We start from the raw sequence: 24,454 nt of genomic DNA, 5'->3' as shown, positions 1-24,454 counted from the left end.
AAGAGCAGAAATAAATGAGATTAAAAACAGAAAAGCAACAGAGAAAAATCAATGAAATAAAAAGCAGTTTCACTGAAAATTTCAATGAAATTGAAAAATCTTCAGCAAGACAGACAAGAAAAAAAGAAAAGATAATTTACCAATAGTAAGAATAAAATAAGGAATGACTGATCATACAAGCTTGAACATGATGATAACAACTCTACACAAGTATATGTGACAAATTAAATAAAATGGGCCATTTCCTCAAAAAGCACAGATTAGACTATCTCTCCAAATCTGAAATAGATTGATTAGTGCTGAAACAATTAAGCAAAATTAATAATTTTTAAATTTCATAAAAGAAATAAATCTGCAGGCTCAAATGGTTTCATCACTAGAGAATTCTAGCAAACATTTAAAGAACAATTAGCAATTCTAACAATCTTTTCCAGAAACACCAGAGAAAACTTCCTAATTCATTCTATGAAGATAAGATTACCTGAGAGCAAAATCAGATAAAGACAATAAAAAAAGAAAACCAGACCCTGCCAGTGTTGCTCAGTAGTTAAGCGTTGACCTATAAACCAGGAGATCATAGTTCGATTCCCAGTTGGGGCACATGCCTGGGTTTTGGGCTCAATCCCTAGTGTGGGCCATGCAGGAGGCAGCTGATCAATGATTCTCTCTCATCATTGATGTTTCTATCTCTCTCTCCCTCTCCCTTCCTCTCTGAAATCAATAAAAATATTTTTTAAAAGAAAAGCAAACTGTCTAATTTAAAGACATTCATTTTTTTTTTGTCTATTATAACTCAATAAAGGTGGAGGCAGTGAAGAATACTCTTCTTCAACATAATATTGGAAGTTCTAGCCAGTGCAAGAAAGGAAATAAAGGCATGTAGGTCGGAGAGAAAGAAAACTTCCCTATTTGCAGATGACATACCTGATGGTCTACTTAGAAAATCCCAAGAAATCTATAAAGAATCTCTTAGAACTAATATGAGTTCAGCAACATTTCATCATATAAGAAAGATAAACATATAAAACTCAATTGTATTTCTATATATTTACATGAAACATGTGAAAGCTGAAATTTAAAGTGCAGTACCATTTAAAATCACATAAAATACAATATACTGAGACAGAAATATAAAAAGCAATTATATAACTTACTAGAGGCCCAGTGCACAAAAATTTGTGCACTCGGGGAGGGGGGGGTCCCCCAGCCCGGCCTGTGCCCTCTCGCAGTCTGGGACCCCTCGGGAGATAACGACCTGCTGGCTTAGGCCTGCTCCCGGGTGGCAGAGGGCAGGCCCAATCCCTAGGTGCAGCCCCTGGTCAGGCTCAGAGCAGGGCCGATTGGGGAGTTGGGGCGCCGCCCCCTGTCATGCACAGAGCAGGGCGGATCGGGAGGTTGTGATGCCACCCTCAGTCACGCTCAGGGTAGGACCGATTGGGGGGTTGGGGCACCGCCCCCTGTCACACTCAAGGCAGGGTCGATGGGGAGGTTGCGGCGCCACCCCGTCACGCACAGAGCAGGGCCAATCAGGGGGTTGGGGCGCTGCCCCCTGTCACTCACAGAGCAGGGCCCATTCAGGGGGTTGGGGCGCTGCCCCCTGTCACTCACAGAGCAGGGCCGATCAGGGGGTTGGTGCGCTGCCACTGTCACACTCAGGGCAGGGCCGATCAGGGGGTTGGGGCGCCGCACCCTGTCACACACAGAGCAGGGCCGATCAGGGGGTTGGGGCGCCGCACCCTGTCACACACAGAGCAGGGCTGATCAGGGGGTTAGGGCGCTGCACCCTGTCACACACAGAGCCGGGGGGCGATCAGGGGATTGGGGAGCTCCCCCATGTCACACACAGAGCCACAGGGCGATCAGGGGATTGGGGAGCTCCCCCCTATCAGGCACAGAGCAGGGCTGATCAGGGGGTTGGGGCGCCTTCCCCTGTCACGAACAGAGCAGGGCGGATAGGGAGGTTGTGGCCCCGCCCCCTGTCACACACAGAGCCGCAGGGAGACCAGGGGTTTGGGCGCTGCCCCCTGTCATGCTGATCCCGGTGCCGGGAACCTCGCTGCTCCGCTGATCCCAGTGCCGGGAGGCATATTACCCTTTTACTATATAGAATAGAGGCCTGGTGCATGGGTGGGGGCTGGCTGGTTTGCCCTGAAGGGTGTCCTGGATCAGGGTGGGGGTCCCAACTGGGGTGCCTGGCGAGCCTGGCTGAGGGGCTGAGGGCCGTTTTCAGATTGGCGGGTGACTGAAGCTCCCAACCGCTCCTTTTTTTCTTTTTTTTTTTCCTATTCTGGACCAGCTTTAGCTCTGAGGCCTCGCTGCTGAAAGCAGGTTTCTGGCCTTTACCTTCTGTATTTGATACAATGTTGCGGTCCGGCTGGCTGAAGCTCCGCTGACTGAAAGCCGGTTTCTGGGGTTTTGTTTAGCTTCTATATTTGTTACATAGTTGCTTAGAGTTGCAGCTGAGAGGCCAGCAGGTCAGGCGGGGAACGTTGGAGTTCGCCTTCACTGGAGCAAGAAAGCCTCCCTGCTCGCTTCAGTGCATGGCTGCCGGCCGCCATCTTGGCTGACAGTTAATTTGCATAAGGATATGCTGATTAGCCAATGGGAAGGGTAGGGGTCGTACGCTAATTACCATGTTTCTCTTTTATTAGTGTAGATATGCTAAAACCCACAAAACCCACATGAAAGAAATAAAAGATCTAAGAGATATACTTTGTTCATGGATTTTAATATTCAATACAGTGGGGCCTTGACTTACGAGTTTAATTCGTTCCGTGACGGAGCTCGTAACTCAAATTACTCGTATGTCAAATCAATTGTGAACGAGTGAGACACGTGATGCTGGGCTGATGTTATGGCATTCACTGTGACGTTCGCTGCACCAACTAGCGGTGGGGTATCTGAAGCTGGCTCATAACCCGAATTTTAGCTCGCAACTCAAAGCAAAAAATCAGCCGAGAGACGGCTCATATCTCGAAAAACTCGTTAGGACACTCGTAAATCAAGGCCCCACTGTATAATAAAAATGTTAATTCATGCTTTTATAAAACTCTGAAAATCATTTTTGTAGATATGCTTATTCTTAAATTTGTACGAAAAGGCACAGAAACTAGAATAGCTAAAGCATTTGGGAAAAAGAAGAATAAAGTAGGAGGCATCAGTCTACCAAATTTCAAGACCTAATATATACCTACAATAATCAAAATCGTGGGGCATTGGCAGAGGAATAGACACATAGAACAATTGAACAGAACAGAGAACACAGAAAAATAAACCCACTTAATATATCCAGCATTCTTTTGACAAATATGTGAGGCAACTGAATGAAAGAGGTCAACAAATGGTAGTGGAGAATTGAATATCTACTGAGACAAAAATGAATCTCCAGCTACACCTCAAACCTTACACAAAAATTTACTCAAAACAGAGCATACATTTACATATCAAATATAAAACTTTTAAAAAATAGGAGAAACTTCTTGGGAACTAGGACTAAGCAACAAACTTTTAGATTTTATGTAAAAGTATGGTCCATAATGAAAGAATTAATAAATTGGGCTTCATAAAAATTTAAAATATTTTCTCTATGTAAGACCCTATTAAAAGGGTCTTGACACACTATTGACTGGAAGAAAATATTTGCAAACTACATATCCAACAAAGGACTAGAAAATTTATCTAGAATAAAATGTAAAATTCTCAAAACTCAATGGTTAAAATATAGAAGAGAAAGGCCTAATAAACTGAAAATCAATACCTTTACTACAGCTAGAAGAGAAATGAAGTCTCGGGAAAAACTACAACCCCAAAATCTCAATATAAAAAGTTATTAGGAAAACCAAAAATCAAAGGAGACAAAATCAAGGACACTAGAGAAATATGAAGCATAACACCACAGATAGAAAAAATAAACTCTTGTATAGTAAATACAAGTAATTTAAGGTCTGTATATCATAACCTACATATTGAATTTTACTTGAAAGCCATATAAAATGTCTCTATGCTTTCCCCAACATTAGACAATTTATGATTAATGATAGCAAGGGCTGTTAATATGCATAAAATGTGAATGTTTGACCTTATTCATTTTTCAGATCATGCACTATGGAAGTTTCTCTTCCATATTTAGGTTTAAAATCAGATTTGACAGGAGTCATCCATCCAAAGAAGCTGAAATATCTAATTTTCAAAAAACAAAGGCTGGTTGCTGTCTTAGGGCTGAAGGTGCTTTAATAAATAAAGAAAAAACACTAAAATCTAATCTAATAATAGACAAACATGGTAATTGACCGTACCTTCGCTACGCTTCCCATTGGCTAATCAGCACGATACGCAAATTAACCACCAACAAAGATGGCAGCTAATTTGCATATGTAGGCGCCAAGCGACGTAACGAAACCCGCTGGCCCCGGGCAGGAGCAGCGAGCGAAGGCTGGTGTGGCGAGCGAAGAGGGAAGCCCGCTGCGCCGGCCCTGCCCCCGGGGCCCACGCAGCGAGCGAAGAGCTAAGCGCTAAGCCCGCCGCGCCAGCCCCGTCCCGGGGGCCCAAGCAGCGAGTGAAGAGCGAAGAGCAAAGAGCGAAGCCCGCCGCGCCGGCCCCTCCTGGCGAAGAGCAAAGGCCTGGCTTCCGGGCGCCAGAGGAAAACTGGTGCCAGCAGCCAGGGGAATGGGCCCCTGAGGGGCCCCAGACTGCGAGAGGGCACAGGCCAGGCTGAGGGACCCACCCGAGTGCACAAATTTTTGTGCACCGGGCCTCTAGTCCATACTAATAAAAGGGTAATATGCTAATTAGACCGGGTCAACCAGCCGTCATCCGACTTCCTTCCTGACAAAGCCATGGTGGTGGAGGCCGAGGCAGAGGCAGTTAGGAGTAAGATCAGGCTGGCAGGAGAGAACAGTTAGGGGCAAGATCAGGCTGGGAGGGGAGGGCAGTTGGGGGTGACCAGGCTAGCAGGGAAGGGCAGTTGGGGGCAATATCAAGCCGGCAAGGGAAGGCAGTTGGGGGCATTAGGCAGGCAGGCAGGCAGGTGAGTGGTTAGGAGCCAGTGTCCTGGATTGTGAGAGGGATGTCTGATTGCCGGTTTAGGCCCAATCCCATAGTCGGACATCCCCCTCTGTGCATGAATTTCGTGCACTGGGCCTCTAGTTTATAGTACAAATTGTGATAGTGAATGATTATTCTCTAGTCAAGAGTGTCAATGTTTATTCTCAAATTTAAGATAATGCATTTCTTTTTTAAAAAGATATATATCATATTTTTGTAAGCATTGAAATAGGCAACACATACAAAGTTCCTATGACTTAAATTTTTCCAAAATCTGTCAGCTTGCATTTTTATGTTACTTCTAATTAAGTCCACCTCAATTGAGGTAATTAAGCACTGGCCGGTAGGTCCAAGTGACACCCTTTCTCTATCTGCAGCCTACGGGTTGGAGTTTCATAATAAGCCTTCATGTTTTCTGAGCACGAGACCAAGCTATTGGAAGAAAATTCAAGTTTGTACATTCCCCCCCCCCCCCCAACAGGTGAGAAGCGCTTATAATAGATTTGTATTTTTTTCAATTTTGTGCTTTTTCTTTTGCAATTCTCACCCGAGGATATATTTTTCTTATTTTGTTTTAGCCTTCCTCCCCACCACCTCCATCCTAGGCCTCCACTACCTTATTCTCTGTGTCCATGGGTTATGCATACAAGCTCACAAGTTCTTTGATTGATCTCTTCCCACCCACCCACCCCGCCTTTCCTCTGAGGTTCAACAATCTGTTCCATGATTCTATGTCTCTGGATCTATTTTGTTAAACAGTTTATTTTATTAGATTCCACATATGAGTGAGATCATGTGATACTTGTCTTTCTCTTTCTCTGACTGGCTTATGTTGCTTAGCAAAAACAACGAGGTATCACCTCACACCTGTCAACAAATCAACAGATGATAAGGGTTGGTGAAGATATGGAGAAAACGGAAACCTAGTACACTACTGACAGACATAATGGCAGACTGGTGTATCCATTATGGAAAACAGTATGGAATTCCCTCAAAAAATTAAATATGGAACTGCCATTTGACCCAGTGATCCCACTTCTAGGACTATATCCCAAAAAACCTGAAACACCAATCAGAAAGGATGTATGCACCTCTTTGTTCACAGCAGCACAATTTACAAGTGCTAACATCTAGAAACAGCCTAAGTGCCCATCATAGATGAGGGGATAAAAAAGCTGTGGTACATTTACACCATGGAATACCATGCAGCAGTAAAAAAAGAAGGATCAATTTTGTGCTCTTTAGACATTTAAAAGAAAAAAAGGTTTTGTTTTTTAACTTTTAGGTACACCTTGTGGCTTAACAGCCTCAGATCCCTTTCCAGAACCCTGGTTTTTTAGCAAGGAGAACAAAAATGTTAGAAGTTATCGTTAGTAGATGACTAAATCTATATGACCTATGAATTTTCTATGAAAATTAACTGTTATAAAATAATCATAAACATTAGGTTATTTCTAGCTATTAAGATTATGAAAAAAGATCTTTGAAAAGTTAACTTATAATTTGTTCAGGAAATAATTTTATTGTACATTAATAAATTGTTTAACTCACACATTCTTACCGTTCTCGATTAAATTTAAGAGAATGAAGAATAGCTGGTCTTTTTTGTCTAAGGTTCCACAAATGAAGTGTATCATCTGAACCTGCACTGACCAAAGCACCCTGGAATAAAAAGAAGACAAATTTAGCAAGTGATTTATTTAACTTAGGAATTTTTATGAAGGAAAAACAGCAAACTAATTTACTGAATTTTTCACTGCTTGAAGAGTTATTTGTATCTATATAACCTAGAAATACAAGGAAGTTCAACTGCACATACTTCAATCAGGAAGGATAAGAATGCTGAAGTGGAAGAAACAAGTAACTTTGCATAGAGATTAATCAGGATGACTAGCTCAAGGAATATGCATATACCAAAAGAAAGGAATAATTATATTAAGCATCACTGTGACTTTTAAGGCTTTTTTCTATTGTCTTTGAAAAAAACTTAATTTTTTTGTTTCTACTATTCACACATGTACTATATAGCTTTGCAAAGAAGCAAATATCCAACGTAGTTTTAAAATTCAATCTAGTCATATAAAATTCTCCATTTGTAAGAATTTCCTATATACTATAGTTGAAAAGTATATACTCTTCCTAAAAAGTATATTTGGTATAATTTGATTGTTTTTATAGTTCAGAAGTTTCATCTATAATTTTAAAAAAATTACAATAAAAGAAAACATTTTTCCAACTAGAATTCAGTACAACTTCAAAAATAATGTTGAGATTCTTTTTATACAAAACCTCCAAATACAAATAAATCCTATTTCAAATACAGTAGGCTATTTTCTACTTAATATGGCAGATACCATACCTATATATATAAAAGCCTAAGCAACAATTACGACCGAAACGACCAAAACGACCAGTAGCTATGATGTGCACTGACCACCAGGGGGCAGATGCTCAACGCAGGAGCTGCCCCCATGGTGGTCATTGTGGTCCCACAGCCAATCTCCTATGGCCGGCCAACCTCCCACAGTTCCTCCCCTCTGGCCAGCCAACCTCTCGCGACCCCTCTGCCCCTCCCTCCCCCCGACTGGCAGGCCCTGATTGGCCTGGTCCCAATCGGGACTGGGTGAGTTGGCCCCAATTGGCCCTGATCACCGGCCAGGCCTAGGGACCCCACCAATGCACATATTAATGCACCAGGCCTCTAGTGTGTGTGTGTGTGTGTGTGTGTGTGTGTGTATACATATATATATTTGTGGGACAAAGTTAAAAGAGCCATTAGGCAGCTGGTTCCACAACCATCAAATCTCACAGAACTGGACAGTGCTATTTATCAGGCATGGTGTCAGATTCCTCACATCACCTTTCAACATCTCGTGGAGTCAGTGCCAAGAAGAATCACCACAGTATTGAAGGCAAAAGGTGGCCCGACGAAGTACTGATGGGATGGTCATAATAATCTGGCCACTCACGTTCAAATATATCCCACGTTCAAAGGCTGTTAAATCGCATTGTTTACCCATATCTTCAGAAAAAAATCACTTCTAATGTCGTGGTAAACAACCTGCTTCCCTATTTAGAATGGTCTGGCCCTCTAGCAACTTCAGCGCGAAATTATAGCTAATTTGCCTACAAACGTCAGATGGCCATAATAATCTGGCCACTCAGTATAGTTAATAATATAATAATAATTATGTATGGTGTCAGAGGGGTACTAGACTTATTGGATTGAACCCTTAGTAAGTTATAGAAATGTATACTCACTATATTGTACACCTGAAAGTAATACAATATTGTAACTCAACTGTAATTGAAGGATTAAAATAATATTTTTTTAAAAAAGATCTATGCACTGGCCAGTGTGGCTCAGTTGGTTGGGCACTGAAAGGTTGCCAGTTCCATTCCTGGTCTGGGCCCATGCCTGAGTTGTGGGCTCAATCACAAGTAGGGGGTGTGCGGGAGGCAGCCAATCAATGTTTTTATTCTTACATTGATGTTTCTCTCCCTCTCCCTTACTCTCTCTTTAAAAAAATCTATCAAAATATTTTAAAAAATAAAAGGCTATGAGATGGCCATTCAAATTAAATAAAACACCTTCCCATTAAAATAAAAATCTGAGTTGAGATGGACTTAATTAGCCCTCAACTAATGGAAGATCTTCAACCTTTCTGAACTTTATGAATAAATATTTTGTCTTAGGGAGTTCCTAATCACCCATAGGTTTATAAAATATGTGTAGGGTAGGCAACAATGGTCATAATAGCTATGGATACATAAATATATACAAATTCATACATATACCAACATATGCACATGGAGATACACACATATAAAAGAGCCCATAGGTACATAAGTGAAAAGATTATTTCATGGAAGATAAAGACAAAACATGAAACTAGTGCTGGATTATAAAATTTAAGTTGGTGGGCAGAGAATGTATAGAATAAAAGTTTTATGGTCACTGAAGCAAGTGAAATATTTCAGTAATATCTATAAGTTATTCTACACAATCACAATAACAGGATCTTCTAAGATATACAACTTTTTCTTTTAAAATTTAATAAACTGACAAACACTGGAGTACCGTTTTTAGGAAAACTTTGACCATGAATAATACTATATACATATATGTCTTTAAGCATTTAGAACAGTGGTTCTCAACCTTCTTAATGCCGCAACCCTTTAATACAGTTCCTCATGTTGTGGTGACCCCCAACCATAAAATTATTTTCATTGCTACTTCATAACTGTAATTTTGCTACTGTTATGAATCGTAATGTAAATATATGATATGCAGGATGTATTTAGGCGACCCCTGTGAAAGGGTCGTTCGACCCCCAAAGGGGTCGCAACCCACAGGTTGAGAACCGCTGATTTAGAATCAAAATATAAAAAGATTATATCAATGAATGCAGTATGAGAGAGAGAGAAATAGTAAAAAGAAAATCCTTACCTCATTGATCAAGAACTGGAGCTGCAGGACAGCTGCACCACTTTCATGTTGGCAATAACAATCAACACCAGGTCTCCCAAGTCTAATATAAATAAAAGTCAAGGATTCTAACATTTTAATTAGCACTTCTACTAACAAGAAAAAAATAAACTAACTTACCTAATAACTGATATTTTGCTTTTCAGTTATCCTAACTTTTGAAAATAAAGAGTTGAAAATCTTAGTCTTTGTTAATGCAAATTGCATTATACAGCACAGGATAACAGCAAAATGGCCAAATAAGACGTCCCTCACAACAAAAATAATCTGGCATCCATACACAGACAAAGTGGCCTTCATGGAAGCCTACTAGATTCAAGTAGATTGTGAAACCCTGGGGCAGTCCCAGAATGAAGAGAGCCATTTTGAGAAGGCAGATTGACACCCAGATCTCCAAAACAATATGGAAATAGCTCTGTACACCTGAGAATGTGGTTACAGCCCAGTTTGGATTTGGATTTGTCACCAGCAAACACCATACACCAAGGGACCCAGAGGAGTCAAGCCCATGAATGGATCAGGAAATAGGCATAGAGACCTTGGTCCTGGTTGTGGACTCAGAAGTAGCCTTTGAACCAGCTCCAGCCTGTCTCAGCTGCAGTGTGGAAGCCCCTAGTGCAGCGGTTCTCAACCTGTGGGTCACGACCCCTTTGGGGGTCAAATGACCCTTTTACAGGGGTCGCCTAAATACATCCTGCATATCAGATATTTACATTACAATTCATAACAGTAGCAAAATTACAGTTATGAAGTAGCCACGAAAATAATTTTAAGGTTGGGGGTGACCACAACATGAGGAACTGTATTAAAGGGTCACGGCATTAGGAAGGTTGAGAACCACTGCCCTAGAGGTAAGGCTACCAAATTTGATAAGATTATAGATTCGATTCTGAAATGGCTCTGTAACTCATTAGCCCCCTGCCTCAGCCTATGTTGAGTTTCTGTGTCAACCAGGCCTGCTGGCACAGGCACCAAACAGGATAAATTTGTCTGTGCCCCCAGAGATCCTGAAAGGGCCCTATACACAGCCCCAGCCCCTGGGGCAGTCCCAGAAAGAAAATGAAATCACTCTCTTGAAGAGATACATGCATCCCCATATTCAATTCATCATTATTTACAATAGCTGAGATATGGAAACAACTAAAGTATTCACTGATGAATGAATGAATCAAGAAAATGTGGTACATATACCTACAATGGAATATAATTCAGCCATTAAAAAGAAGGACAATATTTGTGACAACATGGATGAACACTGAAGGCATCTTGCTGAGTGAAATAGGTCAGACAGAGAAAGACAAATACTGTATTATCTCACATGTGTAGAATCTACAAAAGAACAAATAAACAACCCAAAACACCAAAATTATAGATACAGAGTACAAATGGGTGGTTGCAAGAATTAGGGTTGAGAAGTGGGCCACATTGGTAAAATGGTCAAAAGGTACAAATTTCCAGTTATAAAATAAATAAAATCTGGAGATGTAATGCACAGCATGGTAACTATAGTTAATAATACTGTACTGTATATTTGAAAGTTACTAAGATAATAGAAAACACAAAAGAAAAATGTGACTATGTGCGGTAATGCCTGTTAACTAGACTTATTGTGGTGATCATTTCAACATATACACAAACATCGAATCATTATATTGTACACCTGAAACAAACACAGCATTATATGTTAATTATACCTCAAAAAGAATAAAACAGAAAAAATGATCCATCTTGACTATAATAAACTCACTTCAAATACAATGCCATAGTAAGTTTAACATAAAAGAATTAAAATAGATACATCATGCAAACATTATTTTTTAAAAAGCAGGAGGTGCTATATTAATATCAAATAAAGTTGATTTCAGAGCAAAGAAAGTTGCTAGAGACAAATAAAGATGTTATATAATGATAAAGGAATCAATCTACCAGGAAGACATGACAATCTATGTATATAAAAAGCCAGCAACCGGAACGCCGGAACGACCATAATGACCAGTTGCTATGACGCCCACTGCGGCCAGTGACCTGGCCCGATCGGCAGTGGGGCCAGCGGCCAATCTCCCACAGCCCCTCCCCCTGGCCATCCCCATCCCTGATCAGCTTCTCCTACCCCGATCGGGGGTGGGGCTGGCGGCCAACCTCCTATGACCCTTCCCCCTGGCCGGCCCCGTCCCTGATCGGCCCCCCCTACCCTGATCGAGGGCGGGGCCAGCCAACCTCCCTGTGGCCCCTTGCCCTGGCCGGCCTACCCCTGGTTGTCCCCTTCCACTAATGGGGGGCGGGGCCAGCCAGCCAACTACCTGCAGCCCCTCCCCCCAGCCAGTCCTATCACCGATGGGCCCCCACCACCCCGATCGGCCCGCAGCCCCTGCACCTAGCCAGCTCTGCCCCCCACTCCGATCAGGAGCAGAGCCGGCTGGCCAACCCCCAGCAGCCCCTCCCCCTTGCCGGCCTGGCCCTGATCAGGCCCCAATTGGGGCAGGCCAGCTGGCCAACCTCCTGCTGTCTCCTCCTCCCGACAGGCCTGGCCCCAATCCGCCCCAGCTAGACCCCACCTGTGCATGAATTTGTGCTCTGGGCCTCTAGTCATACATATGTGCACACCAAACTGCAGAGCTCTGAAAAACAGAAAGCAAAACTAATAGAGCTGGAAAGAAAAATAAATATATACAGAAACAGAGTTGGAGAATCAAATTTACTCTACTCTCAGAATTTGATAGAATTAACAGACAAATAAAGAAATTAGTGACTGTCAGGAGTCATGTGTGGGGGTGGGAGAATTGGAGAGCTAGGGTATGACTATAATAAAAGGGCAACATAAGCCTGTTTGGCATGCGCTCAGTGGTTGGGCATCGACCTATAAACCAGGAAGTCATGGTTCAATTCCTGGTTAGGGCACATGCCTGGGCTGCCAGTGGGATGTGTACAGGAGGCAGCCAATCAATGATTCTCTCTCATCGTTGATGTTTCTATCTCTCTCTCTCCCCTCCTCTCTGAAATCAATAAAAACATATTTTTTAAAAAGGGCAACATGAAGCCCTGGCCAATTTTTCTCACTGGTTAGAGCATAGGCCCTCAGACTGAAGGATTGTGGGTTTGATTCCAGTCAAGGGCATGTACCTTGGCTGCAGGCTAACCCCTGGCCCAAGTAGGAGTGCATGCGGGAGGCAACCAATCCATGTATCTCTCTCACATCTATGTTTCTCTCTCTCTCTGTCTCCCTTCCTTCCATTCTCTCTAAAAATCAATGGAAATAATATCCTCAGATGAGGATTAAAAACAACATCAACAAAAAGGCAACATGAGAAATCAATGTGATGCTAAAAATGGTCTGTACCTTGAGTGTATCAATATCAATAACTTTGTTGTAATATTACACTATAGTTTAATAAGATGTTACTGATAGAAGTTGGGTAAAGAATACATGGAATTTCTCTGTATTATTTCTTATAGCTACAATTAAACCTGCAACTATGTCAAAATAAAAAGGTTATTTTAAAAAATGGGATGGAACTAAATAAATATTTGGGAAGAAATATACAGTACTAAAAGCATATTTTAGAAAAGAAGAAAAGTTCTCAAATCAGTGACCTCAATTTCCACTTTAAGAAACCAGAAAAGATAAAATTAAACCCAAAGTTAAGCAAAATAAGGAAATTTTAAAAATCAAAGTAAAATCAATGAAACAGAATATAGAAAAACAATACAAAAAAGCAATCAGACCAAAAGTTGGGTCTTTTGAAAACCAATACAATTGATAAGCTTCTATCCACACTGATTAGGAGAAAAGACACTAAGTACCAATACCAGGAATTAAAGAAGGGATATAAATACTCATCTCACAGACATTAAAGATAGGCCAGCCCTAGCCAGTTTGCTCAGTGAATAGAGTATCGGCCTATAGAGTGAAGGGTCCCAGGTTCGATTCTGGTTAAGGGCACATGCCAAGGTTGCGGGCTAGGTAGCAGGGGGCGTGCAGGAGGCAGCCAATCGATGACTCTCATCATTGATGTCTCTATCTCTCTCTCCCTCTCTCTTCCTCTCTGAAAGCAATCTACACTAATAAAAGAGAAACATGGTAATTAGTGTACGACCGCTACCCTTCCCATTGGCTAATCAGCGTATCCTTATGCAAATTAACTGTCAGCCAAGATGGCGGCCGGCAGCCATGCACTGAAGCGAGCAGGGAGGCTTGCTTACTCCAGTGACTGCAGACTCCAACGTTCCCCGCCTAACTTGCCGGCCTCTCAGCTGCAACTCTAAGCAACTATTTCTATGTTGCAAATAAGAAGCTGAACAAAACCCCAGAAACCGGCTTTCAGTCAGCCCCAGACCGCAACATTGTATCGAAGTTTTCAGGAGCGAGGCCTCAGAGCTAAAGCTGGCCCAGAATAAAAAAAAAAAAAGAAAACAAGGAGCGGTTGGGAGCTTTTAGTCACCTGCCAGCCGGAAAACAGCCCTCAGCCCCTCAGCCAGCCTGGCCAGGCACCCCAGTGGGGACCCCCACCCTGATCCAGGACACCCTTCAGGGCAAACCAGCCGGCCCCTACCCGTGCACCAGGCCTCTATTCTATATAGTAAAAGGGTAATATGCCTTCCGGCACCGGGATCAGCGAGACAGGGGGCAGCGCCCCAACCCCCTGATTGGCCCTGCTCTGTGAGTGACAGGGGGCAGTGCCCCAACCCCCTGATCGGCCCTGCTCTGTGCGTGACGGGGTGGCGCCGCAACCTCCCCATCGTCCCTGCCTTGAGTGTGACAGTGGGCGGTGCCCCAACTCCCCAATAGGCCCTACCCTGAGCGTGACTGAGGGTGGCATCGCAACCTCCCGACCCGCCCTGCTCTGTGCATGACGGGGCGGCACCCCAGCTCCCCAATCGGCCCTGCTCTGAGCCTGACCAGGGGCTGCACTTAGGGATTGGGCTTGCCCTCTGCCACCCAGGAGCAGGCCTAAGCCAGCAGGTTGTTATCTCCCGAGGGGTCCCAGACTGCGAGAGGGCACAGGCCGGGCTGGGGGACCCCCCCCCCCCACCCCCGAGTGCACAAATTTTTGTGCACCGGGCCTCTAGTCTATAATAATAATAGTGTAATATGCTAATTAGACCAGATGTCCTTCTGAACAACCTCCCAGATGAAGTCAGGGCTGTGAGGGAAGCCCGTGTCCTGGGTGCCAGAGGGAAGCTGGTGCTGGCAGCCAGGGGAGGGAAGGCCTACTCTTGCATGGATTTTGTGCATTGGGCCTCTAGTCTATATATATAAAAGCCTAAGTGACCGTTCAACTGGTAGCTATGATGCGCACTGGCCACCAGGGGGCAGAAGCTCAACGCACAGGCATGGAAACATGGAACAGACTGATGAATCTCAGAGGAAAGGGGGGAGGGAAGGAAGAGATTAGGCAAAAATCTTATATGTATACTAGAGGCCTGGAGCACAGATACGTGCACCGTGGGGTCCCTCACCCTGGCCTGAGTAGATCAGGCCGAAATCGGCCCGGTGCACAGATTCGTGCACCAGTAGGGTCCCTCGGCCTGGCCTGCAAGGATTGGGCCGAATTCATGCACTGGGCCTCCGACATCCCCCAAGGAGTCCCGGATTGCGAGAGGGCGCAGGCCAGGCCAACGGACCCCACTGGTGCACGAATCCGTGCACTGGGCCTCTAGTAAGAATATTAAACAAAAAAAAAATAGGCCAAAAAATCTGACAATGCTGGTTTTCACAACTGTTAGTTCTAAAGAAACAATAATTTTTATGTGGTTACAAATATATTCACTCACCTGAATACTTAAGGAAATGTAATTGTTAATATAGCAAGTAGTGAACAAAAACTTAAGGATACATTCGTATAGCACCTGTTCTTGTCCCAATAGCCAAGATTTTCTGAACTGGATCAAAAGCTAATGCTGTGGGCTGATAAGGAAAACCATGCCGAACTGTCTGAAAGAGAGGAAATAGTAAAAATAGTCATCAGGAAAATGAAAATCACAAATACCACTATCCAACCACTAGGATGATTAAAATAATATTTTCTTTTCAATTAAAAAAAAAAACCTATCACGAAATCTTGGTAGGAGTATAAAATGACAACCATTTTGGAAAAATGTCTTGCAATTTCTTATGAAACTAAATATATATTTGTCCTATCACCTAGAAACTCCACTCATATGTATGTACCCAAGAAAATAAAGAACATATGTACAATATAATCCTATATAATGAAAGCCTAATATGCTAAGTGTCCAGTTGACGGGTCAGCTGTTCAACCAAAGCATAATATGCTAATGACATGCTAAGGCTGCTCAACTGCTTGCTATGACATACACTGAACACCAGGGGGCAGAGAGTCAGCCTGTCCACCAGTCGCTATGACATGCACTGATCACCAGGGGGCAGATGCTCCAACCAGTAGGTTAGCTTGCTGCTGGGGTCTGGCTGATTGGGACTGAGCAAGACGGGCCTGACACCCCCTGGAGCCCTCCCACAGTCCCTCCCCGGCTGGCCAACCTCCCACGTCCCTCCCCGGCCCTGATCATGCACCAATGGGTTCCCTCGGCCTGGCCTGCACCCTCTCACAATCCAGAATGCCTTGGGGGATGTTGGAGAGCCAGTTTTGGCCCGATCCCACAGGCCAGGGTGAGGGACCCTACTGGTGCACGAATTTGTGCACTAGGCCTCTAGTAATTAGTATAAGTAAGGCCCTAACAACTTTATATACAACAAACTAGAAACAGCCAAGATGTCCAACAACAAAAGAATAAAAAAACAAAACTGTCATATACTAATAAAATGGAATACTACTAAACAATTAAAAACTACTGACAGATGTAACAACATGGATGATTCTCAAGAACATTATGCTAAATAAAAAAAAATACGCAAAAGAGTGCATATAGTATAATTACATTCATATTGAATTCTGAACAAGTAAAACTAAAATATGATGAAAAAATTCAGATCAGTGGTTGACCTGAGCAGCACTGACTGGGAAAGGATATGAAGGAATTTTACTAAGTAATATTCTATATATGTTTTTTAAAATATTTTTATTGATTTCAGAGAGGAAGGGAGAGGGAGAGAGAGATAGAAACATCAATGATGAGAGAGAATCACTGATCAACTGCCTCCTGCATGCCCCCTACGGGAGATCCAGCCCATAACCCGAGCATGTGTCCCTGACAGGAATCGAACCCGGACCCTTCCGTCCGCAGGCTGACACTCTATCTACTGAGCCAAACTAGCTAGGGCATATTCTATATTTTGATAGAGGTTTGGATTACATCAAAATTCAAAATTCATCAATGGTTCAATTAAATTTTTGATTTCTATGTATGAAATTATACCTCAAAAAATACAAATTATAAAATAATATAATGTTCATGATGTGCATATTGAAGTTTTAAGAGGTAAAGTGTGCTGACATCTGCAATTTACTTTAAAATGCATCAAAAAAAGTAATATGGATAGATGGGTGGATACATGGATGATAAAATAAATATAGCAAAATGATAACTATCAAATCTAGGTGGTGAGTATATATGTATGTATGTATTCACTTGTCTTTCCCTAGCAAAATAAAGCAGATGACTCAATAATAATTAGCCTCTGCTTCTATATAAATGATTCTTAGGAGTAGGACAAGATAATGAAAAATAATCCTTCATTAGCTTTAAGACTAGGAACAGAGCAGTCACATTTGTATTTGATGGAGCAGAACAGAATTATGAAACTAAAGCCCTGATCATATATTAAAATTGTTACAATGACCATCATGATAGTTCAAATGATATCTTTAGATTGGACTTGATTCCTCTGGCAAACTCTAGAATAAGTACTTTTGGCAGACAACAAAGAGCAAAGCCAAATCATGATTCAAGACTCATCAACATTATCACAACTGTAAAGAAGATTACTTTGATCATGATAATAACATGCCCTGGAAATAAGGGTGTATATCAAGGGAAATAGGTGATTTGCAGCATTATTTCCTTCTTAAGCCACTGCCCCCATTTTAAAAAGTCTGAAGTTAAGAGCTATCAGCCAAATACAGAATGTGGAAAATTCTGTAAGACAAATGATCTAGTTTCTTCAATTATCAATAGCATGGGGGGGAGGGAGGGAGAGAGAAGGGGAACTATCATAAATTAAAAGAATCTTAAGGGAGGTCTTAGTATAAAAGCATGAATAGTGCACATTGAAAACAATAAATGTAGAGATAACGTTTAATATTTATTCAAATTAATATATTTAAATTTAATTTAAGTAGACAAGCTAAAAATAATACAAAAATCAAGGACAGTTTCTAAGTTGAAAAGCTCTTATAAAATTAACACTGACATAACAGCTCAGAATTACTAGTATACCAATAAAAGGCTTAATAGGAGTAACAGTATAGGATGAAAGTATGCTAAACATCACATCTTAAAATGAAGTTAAAAAGTAAGCAAACATCAGACCCAAAATATTCCATTCATTTCAGACTTAATTCTGACAATTAAATAAGTAGGAATTAAAGATTGGTTTAGAAAAATCTGAAAGTAACCACTAAATCAATTCACACACAACTCTTTGTGTGTGTGTATTGTTTTCCTCAACACACATAAAATAAACATATATCCCTCAACACTGGAAAAGGGATATAAAACATATAGCAAAAAGAAAAACAAAAAGCATTAAAATAAATGTCACAAAATCCCACATATTGTAGGATTTCATTTTTTATAAATGTCTAGAATAAACAAATCTATACATACAGAAAGTAGTTTAGTAGCTTCCTAGATAAAAGGGTGAGAAAAGAAGATTGGAGGGTAACAGCCATATTTGGGGATAATAAAAATGTTCTAGAATTAACTGTGGTGATGGATGCACAACCCTGTGAATATATTAAAAACCACTGAAATGTATATTTAAAATAGATGAATTGTGTGGTTTTGAATTATACCTCAATTTAGCTGTTAAAATATATAAAATAAAATTCAAACAGTAAGGAGAGAATGTAGATTAATTACAACACACATAAATGAGAGAAATTTCAATACTAAAATACTAATTTTAAATATACATCTCGAACCTCAGAGGGAAGGCAGGGGAGATTGGGTGGTTGGGAAGAGATCAACCAAAGAACTGGTATGCATATATGCATAACCCATGGTCACTGACAATAGGGTGGTAAAGGCCTGGGGTGGGAGGTGTGAGCCGGCAAGAAGAATTCGATGGGGGGAGAAAAGGGGGACATATATAATACTTTCAACAATAAAGATTTAAAAATAAATAAAATAAAATGGAAAAATATATATACATCTTCTTTGACTAAGCAACTCAATTTCTAGGAATGTACATACAGGGAAGGCTTATATATAGGGAGTTTATTACAACATGTAATAATAACTGACTTTTAAATTTTAAATGTCTACCTATAAGGGACTGATAGAATAAATTATGGCACAGCCATATCATTGAATACTATACAACTCATAGAAAGAATACAGTAGACCTGTATGGAATGACAGATAAGATATATTGTTAAGGAAAAAAGTACGGTAAAAAGTATGTATATTATACTATAATTTTTGCTATGGGATAAAACCATGTTTACATATATATGCAATAATTATCTCTGGAAGGATATACAAAAGGTTGATAACACTGATTGCCTCCAGGAAGAGAAACTGTTAGACACTTACCTAAGCATGTATTAACAAGAGGAAGACATTCAATCTGTGTTAAAAAGCAAAATCTAGAGTGACAATAGCATCACAGTGAAATGAGAAAACTCTTTGTAACAAACTTTAAATCTACAACTAATCATATATCCACAATCCAACAAAGATTCCTCTGCTCAACACGCTAGCATAATTGAGGGAGCCACACATTGGTACATCTGAAGTGGGTGTATTGGAACACCTAAGGGAGACAAAAGGGAAGACAAAGACAGTACCTGCCATCATGGCTGAGCCCACCACCCCAGTAAATGCAGTAGCAGTAGAGGCGTCAGGGTGCAGTCCCACACTACTGTCTGGTGGAGAGTAAGAGTGGAGAAGAAGCAGTCTTGGCACCTGAGAATCCAGCTCCCTCTCCTGACTGACTGTGGCAGAGCCTCAAGAGCCTCATAGCTACAGCTGGAATGTATCTACAGCACAGCAGCTCCAGCAGCCATATGGAACCAGGAGGCAGCCAGATCTCCATCAGGAACCCAGATCTCCATCACCCACCACTAATATCAAACTATACTACAAGGCAACAGTAATCAAAACAGCATGGTACTGGCATAAAAACACATATAGATCAGTGGAACAGAAAAGGGAGCCCAGAAATCAACCCATGCCTGTATGGTCATTTGATACTTGACAAAGGAGTAAAAAACATACAATGGAGTAAAGATAGTCTATTCACTAAATGGTGTTGGGAAAACTGGACAGATAAATGTGAAGAAATGAAACTAGATCACCTTCTTACACCATACACAAGAATAAACTCAAAATGGATTATAGACTTAAAGACTCAAAACCATATAAATCCTAGAAGAAAACTTAGCAATATTTTTTCTGATGTATCTCCTCAGGCAAGGGGAATGAGAAAAAATAAACAAATGGCACGACATCAAACTAAAATGTTTTTGCACAGCAAAGGAAATGATTAACAAAATGAAAAGACAACCTGCTGAATGAGAGAACATATTCACCAATGATAAATCTGAGATTGGTTAACATCCAAAACTTGCCCTGGCCATATGGCTCAGTTGGTTGGAGTGATGTTCCACACACCCAAATTTTGTGGGTTCGATTCCTGGTCAGGGCACATACCTAGGTTGCAGGTTCATCCCCTGGTTGGAGTGCATATGGGAAGCAACCTATCAAATTTTCTCTCTAAAATCAATAAAAATATATTCTCAGGTGAGGATTAAAAAATAAAAAAACTTATAAAACTCAATACCAAAAATATAAACAATCAAATTTAAAAAATGGGCAAAGGACCTGAATAGACCCTTCTACAAAGAGGACATACAGATGACCAATCTATGTATGGAAACATGCTCAATGTCACTAATCACCAGAGAAGTGCAAATTAAAATCCCAATGAGATATCACCTCACACCTATTAGAGTGGCTGTCATCAATAAATCAACAAACCAAAAGTGTTGGCAAGGATGTGGAGAAAAGGAAACCCTCTCCCTGTTGTTGGGAATACAGATTGGTGCAACCACTGTGGAAAGCAGTATGGAGTTTTCTGAAAACACTAAAAATGGAACTCCCTTATACCCTGGCGATTCCACTTCTGGGAATATATCCAAAGAAACGCAAATACTAATTTGAAAGAATATATACACCCTTATGTTCACTGCAGCATTATTTACAATAGCCAAGATTTTGAAACAGCCCAAGTGTCCATCAGTAGATGAGTGGATAAAAAAGCTATGGTACATTTACACAATGGAATACTATGCAGCCATAAAAAAGAAGGAATTATCTTTTGCAACAGCCTGGATGGACCTGGAGAGCATTATACTAAGTGAAATAAGCCAATCAGAAAAAAATTCAAGTATTGTATGATTTCACTTTATTGAACTAATAAACAAAATAGAGACAGACTCATAGATAGAGAACAGACTGACAGCTGTCAGGTTGTGCAGGGTGAAAAATGTGAAGGGATTAAGGGAAAAAAAAAACACACCTCATAGACACAGCAGTATGGTGATTACCAGAGGGAAAGGGGGAGGGGAGGAGGAAGACAAGGGTAAAGGGGAGATAAATGGTGATGGGAGGAGACTTGACTTGAGGTGGTAAACACATAATACAATATACAGATGATATAGAATTGTACATCTGAAACCTATATAATTTTACTAACCAATGTCAACCAAATAAATTCAATTAAAAAGTTTTAAAAAGTGTGTTAAACTCTTAATTATAACATAAATGTTAAAGGGGTGAAAAAGCATTAAAAATAACTCTACCCCTGGCCAGTGTGCTCAGTGGTCAGAGCACTGACCAAGCAAGCCAAAGGGTCATGTGTTTGATTCCCAATCAAGGGCACATCCCTGGATTGCAAGTTAGATCCTCAGCCCTGACAGGCAACCAACTGATGTGTCTCTCCCATTGATGTGTTTCTTTCTTTCTTTCTTTCTTTCTTTCTTTCTTTCTTTCTTTCTTTCTTTCTTTCTTTCTTTCTTTCTCTCTCTCTCTCTCTCTCTCTCTCTCTCTCTCTCTCTCTCTTTCTCCCCTCCCCCTTTGCCACTCTCCCTCCTTCCCTCCCTCCCTCCCTTCAATTCTATCTAAAAATCAATGAAAAAAATATCCTCAGGTGAGGATTAACACAAATAAATAAATAAATAACTCTACTGCAATTTATACACAGTATAAATCTGTAACAAATACACAACATAAAAAGAAATAATTTTTGAAAATAAAAATATAATAAGGGAAGAAGAAAAGAATTGAACCGGTATGTGAATGAAGATAAGATGCTATAAGAAGAAAAAGGGACTATTTTGTCTGAGACATTTTACATAAACTTCATGATAATCACAAAATAAATCCAGAGCTGAGACAATATAAAAACAGATGAAATGAACAAAAACATCATAGAAAACCACCAAACTAAAATAACAAACAGAAGCATGAGGGAAAAGAAACAATGGAGATATGGAACAACCAGAAATCAAAAAATAAAATGACTGTAGTAAGCCCTCATATGTCAAAAATCAACCTCAATGTTAATGAACTGAACTCACCAAAGGCACAGAATAGATGGATGGATTAAAAAACAACACCCAACTATATGCTGACTTCAGGAGATTCATCTCAGCTCCAAAGACAAATATAGGCTCACGTGAAAATGTGGAAGAAGATACTCCAAGCAAAGGGTATCCAGAGAAAAGCAGATGTAACCATATTTATATATGACAAAGTACATTTCAAGACAAAAAAGGTAAGGAGAGACGACATTTCATAATAATAAAGGAGATAATCCATCAGGAAGACATAACATTTTAAGTATATATGCATCCAACCTAGGAGCAACAAAACATATAAAGCAATTTTTAACATACTTAAAATATGACATAGACAGATGACAATAATGGTAGTAGATTTTAACACTCCACTTACACCAATGAATAGATCATCCAGCTAGAAAATCAACAAGGAAACATCAGCCTTAAATGACACATTATACCAGATATTTATAGAACTTTCCATCCCCAAAAGACAGAATACATTCTTCTCAAGTGTACATGGAACATTCTCAAGGATAGACCATATGTTAAGACACAAAACAAGTCTCCATAAATTTAAGAAGGCTTAAATCATATCAAGCATCTTTTCTGACCACAACTGTACAAAACAAGAAAACAACTACAAGAAAGCTGGAAAAATCACAAAAATGTGGATACTAAAAAACATGCTAGTGAACAACCATTGGGTCAATAAAGAAATAAAATAATAAATCAAAAGATACATAGAGACAAATGAAAAAAAGAACATGATATACCAAAATCTTTGGGATGCAGTAAAAGTAATATTAAGAAGGAAGTTTATAGCAAATAGGCCTACCTTGAGAAACAAGAAAAATCCGAAATATAAAAAAACTATCATGGAGAGGGAACCAAGATGGCAGCATAGGGTAAATGCCTGTACTCGCCGCCTCCCACAACCACATCAAAATTCCAACTAAAATATAGAACAATGATCATCCAGAACTGCTGGAAAGCTGGCTGAATGGAAGTCCTACAACTAGAGAAGTAAAGAAGAAAGCACACTGAGACTGGTAGGAGGTGCGGAGGCGCAGAATGGGTGGGTTCAGCACCCAAGTGTGCCACATTTTTAATTGGGAGGGATATCATCTCTGCAGAGGCCTCCCAGAGGAGCAAAGACCCCCAGCCCAGGGTCCCAGAGCTGTAAAAACCAGTGCGGATTAGAGCTCAGTGACACCAAGGCTGCTGGAGACACAGCTGTTCCTCTTGAAAGGCCGGCACCATGAACTAAACTTACAGGTCTTACTTCCTCTGAGCTCCAGCACCAGGGTGAGGATCTAAGGGACACATTTGTCTGGCACAGGAGCAGGAACTTTGGGATGGCTTTCTCCCAGATGGAGGTACAGGGATCATTGTTCCTGTGCTGGGACCTCCCCAGTCTCAGGGCTGACTAGAAGCCATTTCTGTTTGCTCTGCACCGGTGAGTCCCTAAGACCCCCACCTCATCCAATTTACAATCCCACCCAAGCTGCCTGCAGTGGCTTTTGCATATTAATGGCCTGTCCTTGAAAATCTCAACCAAGCTGTGGCTGGGTCAGGGAGCCCCAAACCTATCAATAAAAGGCCTAAGACCCAGCATCAGTACCAGCCTTCATAGCTGGGCCTCCTCTGGGCACTTCCAAACCCATAAAAAAGGAGGAATCTGAAGATCTCTCTGTAGCTTCTGCTGGTGGCTCCAAGCAGTGGCTGACTTTACACTTCCCTGGAGACCCAATAGCCAGTGTACCCAGTGATCAGTGTCAAACCATATCAGATTACAACTCTACACATCCGTAAGCAACACATTCAAGGGGCAGACTCAGTAAGCACCAAAGCCCCACTGAAGTCCTACTCCATAAGGGTGTCTCCTGCATAGCAGCTCTCCCACTGTAGTCCCAGCTGGTCCTCATAGCAAATTGGCCTGGAGGTCAATTCCTACCAGTGACACCAATAGCAATCAACTCTCAACTCTCAACCAGAATGTGCTTACAGCCCACAAAGGGGTGCACTTAGATTTCCCAGCTCAGGTGACTAGGGAGGTTGAGCCACTGGGCCCTATAGGACACCTACTACATAAGGCCACTCTACCAACTCAAGAAGACATAGCAGCTCTAACCAATGCATAGAAACATGTCAAAAATGAAAGAAATAGAAGAAAGCAAACAACTGAATATAGAGTTCAAAACCACAGCTATAAGGT

General features: G+C 41.1%; 1 protein-coding gene across 2 annotated transcripts in view; it reads right to left on the bottom strand.

Annotated features, from left to right (window-relative positions):
- The window catches only part of STXBP5L (syntaxin binding protein 5 like), a 198,185-nt gene that overhangs the window by 152,899 nt on the left and 20,832 nt on the right, over window positions 1-24,454 (bottom strand). For both annotated transcript variants that reach the window (XM_023755805.1, XM_023755806.1), the window contains exons 2-4: window positions 15,367-15,464; window positions 9,494-9,575; window positions 6,605-6,705 (exon numbers count right to left, since the gene is read on the bottom strand). In XM_023755805.1, the coding sequence (XP_023611573.1) occupies window positions 6,605-6,705; window positions 9,494-9,575; window positions 15,367-15,464 (281 nt within the window). The remainder of the gene's footprint in view (window positions 1-6,604; window positions 6,706-9,493; window positions 9,576-15,366; window positions 15,465-24,454) is intronic.

Source organism: Myotis lucifugus, unplaced genomic scaffold (assembly GCF_000147115.1).
Source record: "Myotis lucifugus unplaced genomic scaffold, Myoluc2.0 scaffold_84, whole genome shotgun sequence".
Taxonomy (NCBI): Eukaryota; Metazoa; Chordata; class Mammalia; order Chiroptera; family Vespertilionidae; genus Myotis; species Myotis lucifugus.
The sequence above is the reverse complement of the archived record's forward strand: the minus strand, read 5'-3'. Positions and strand labels throughout refer to the sequence as shown.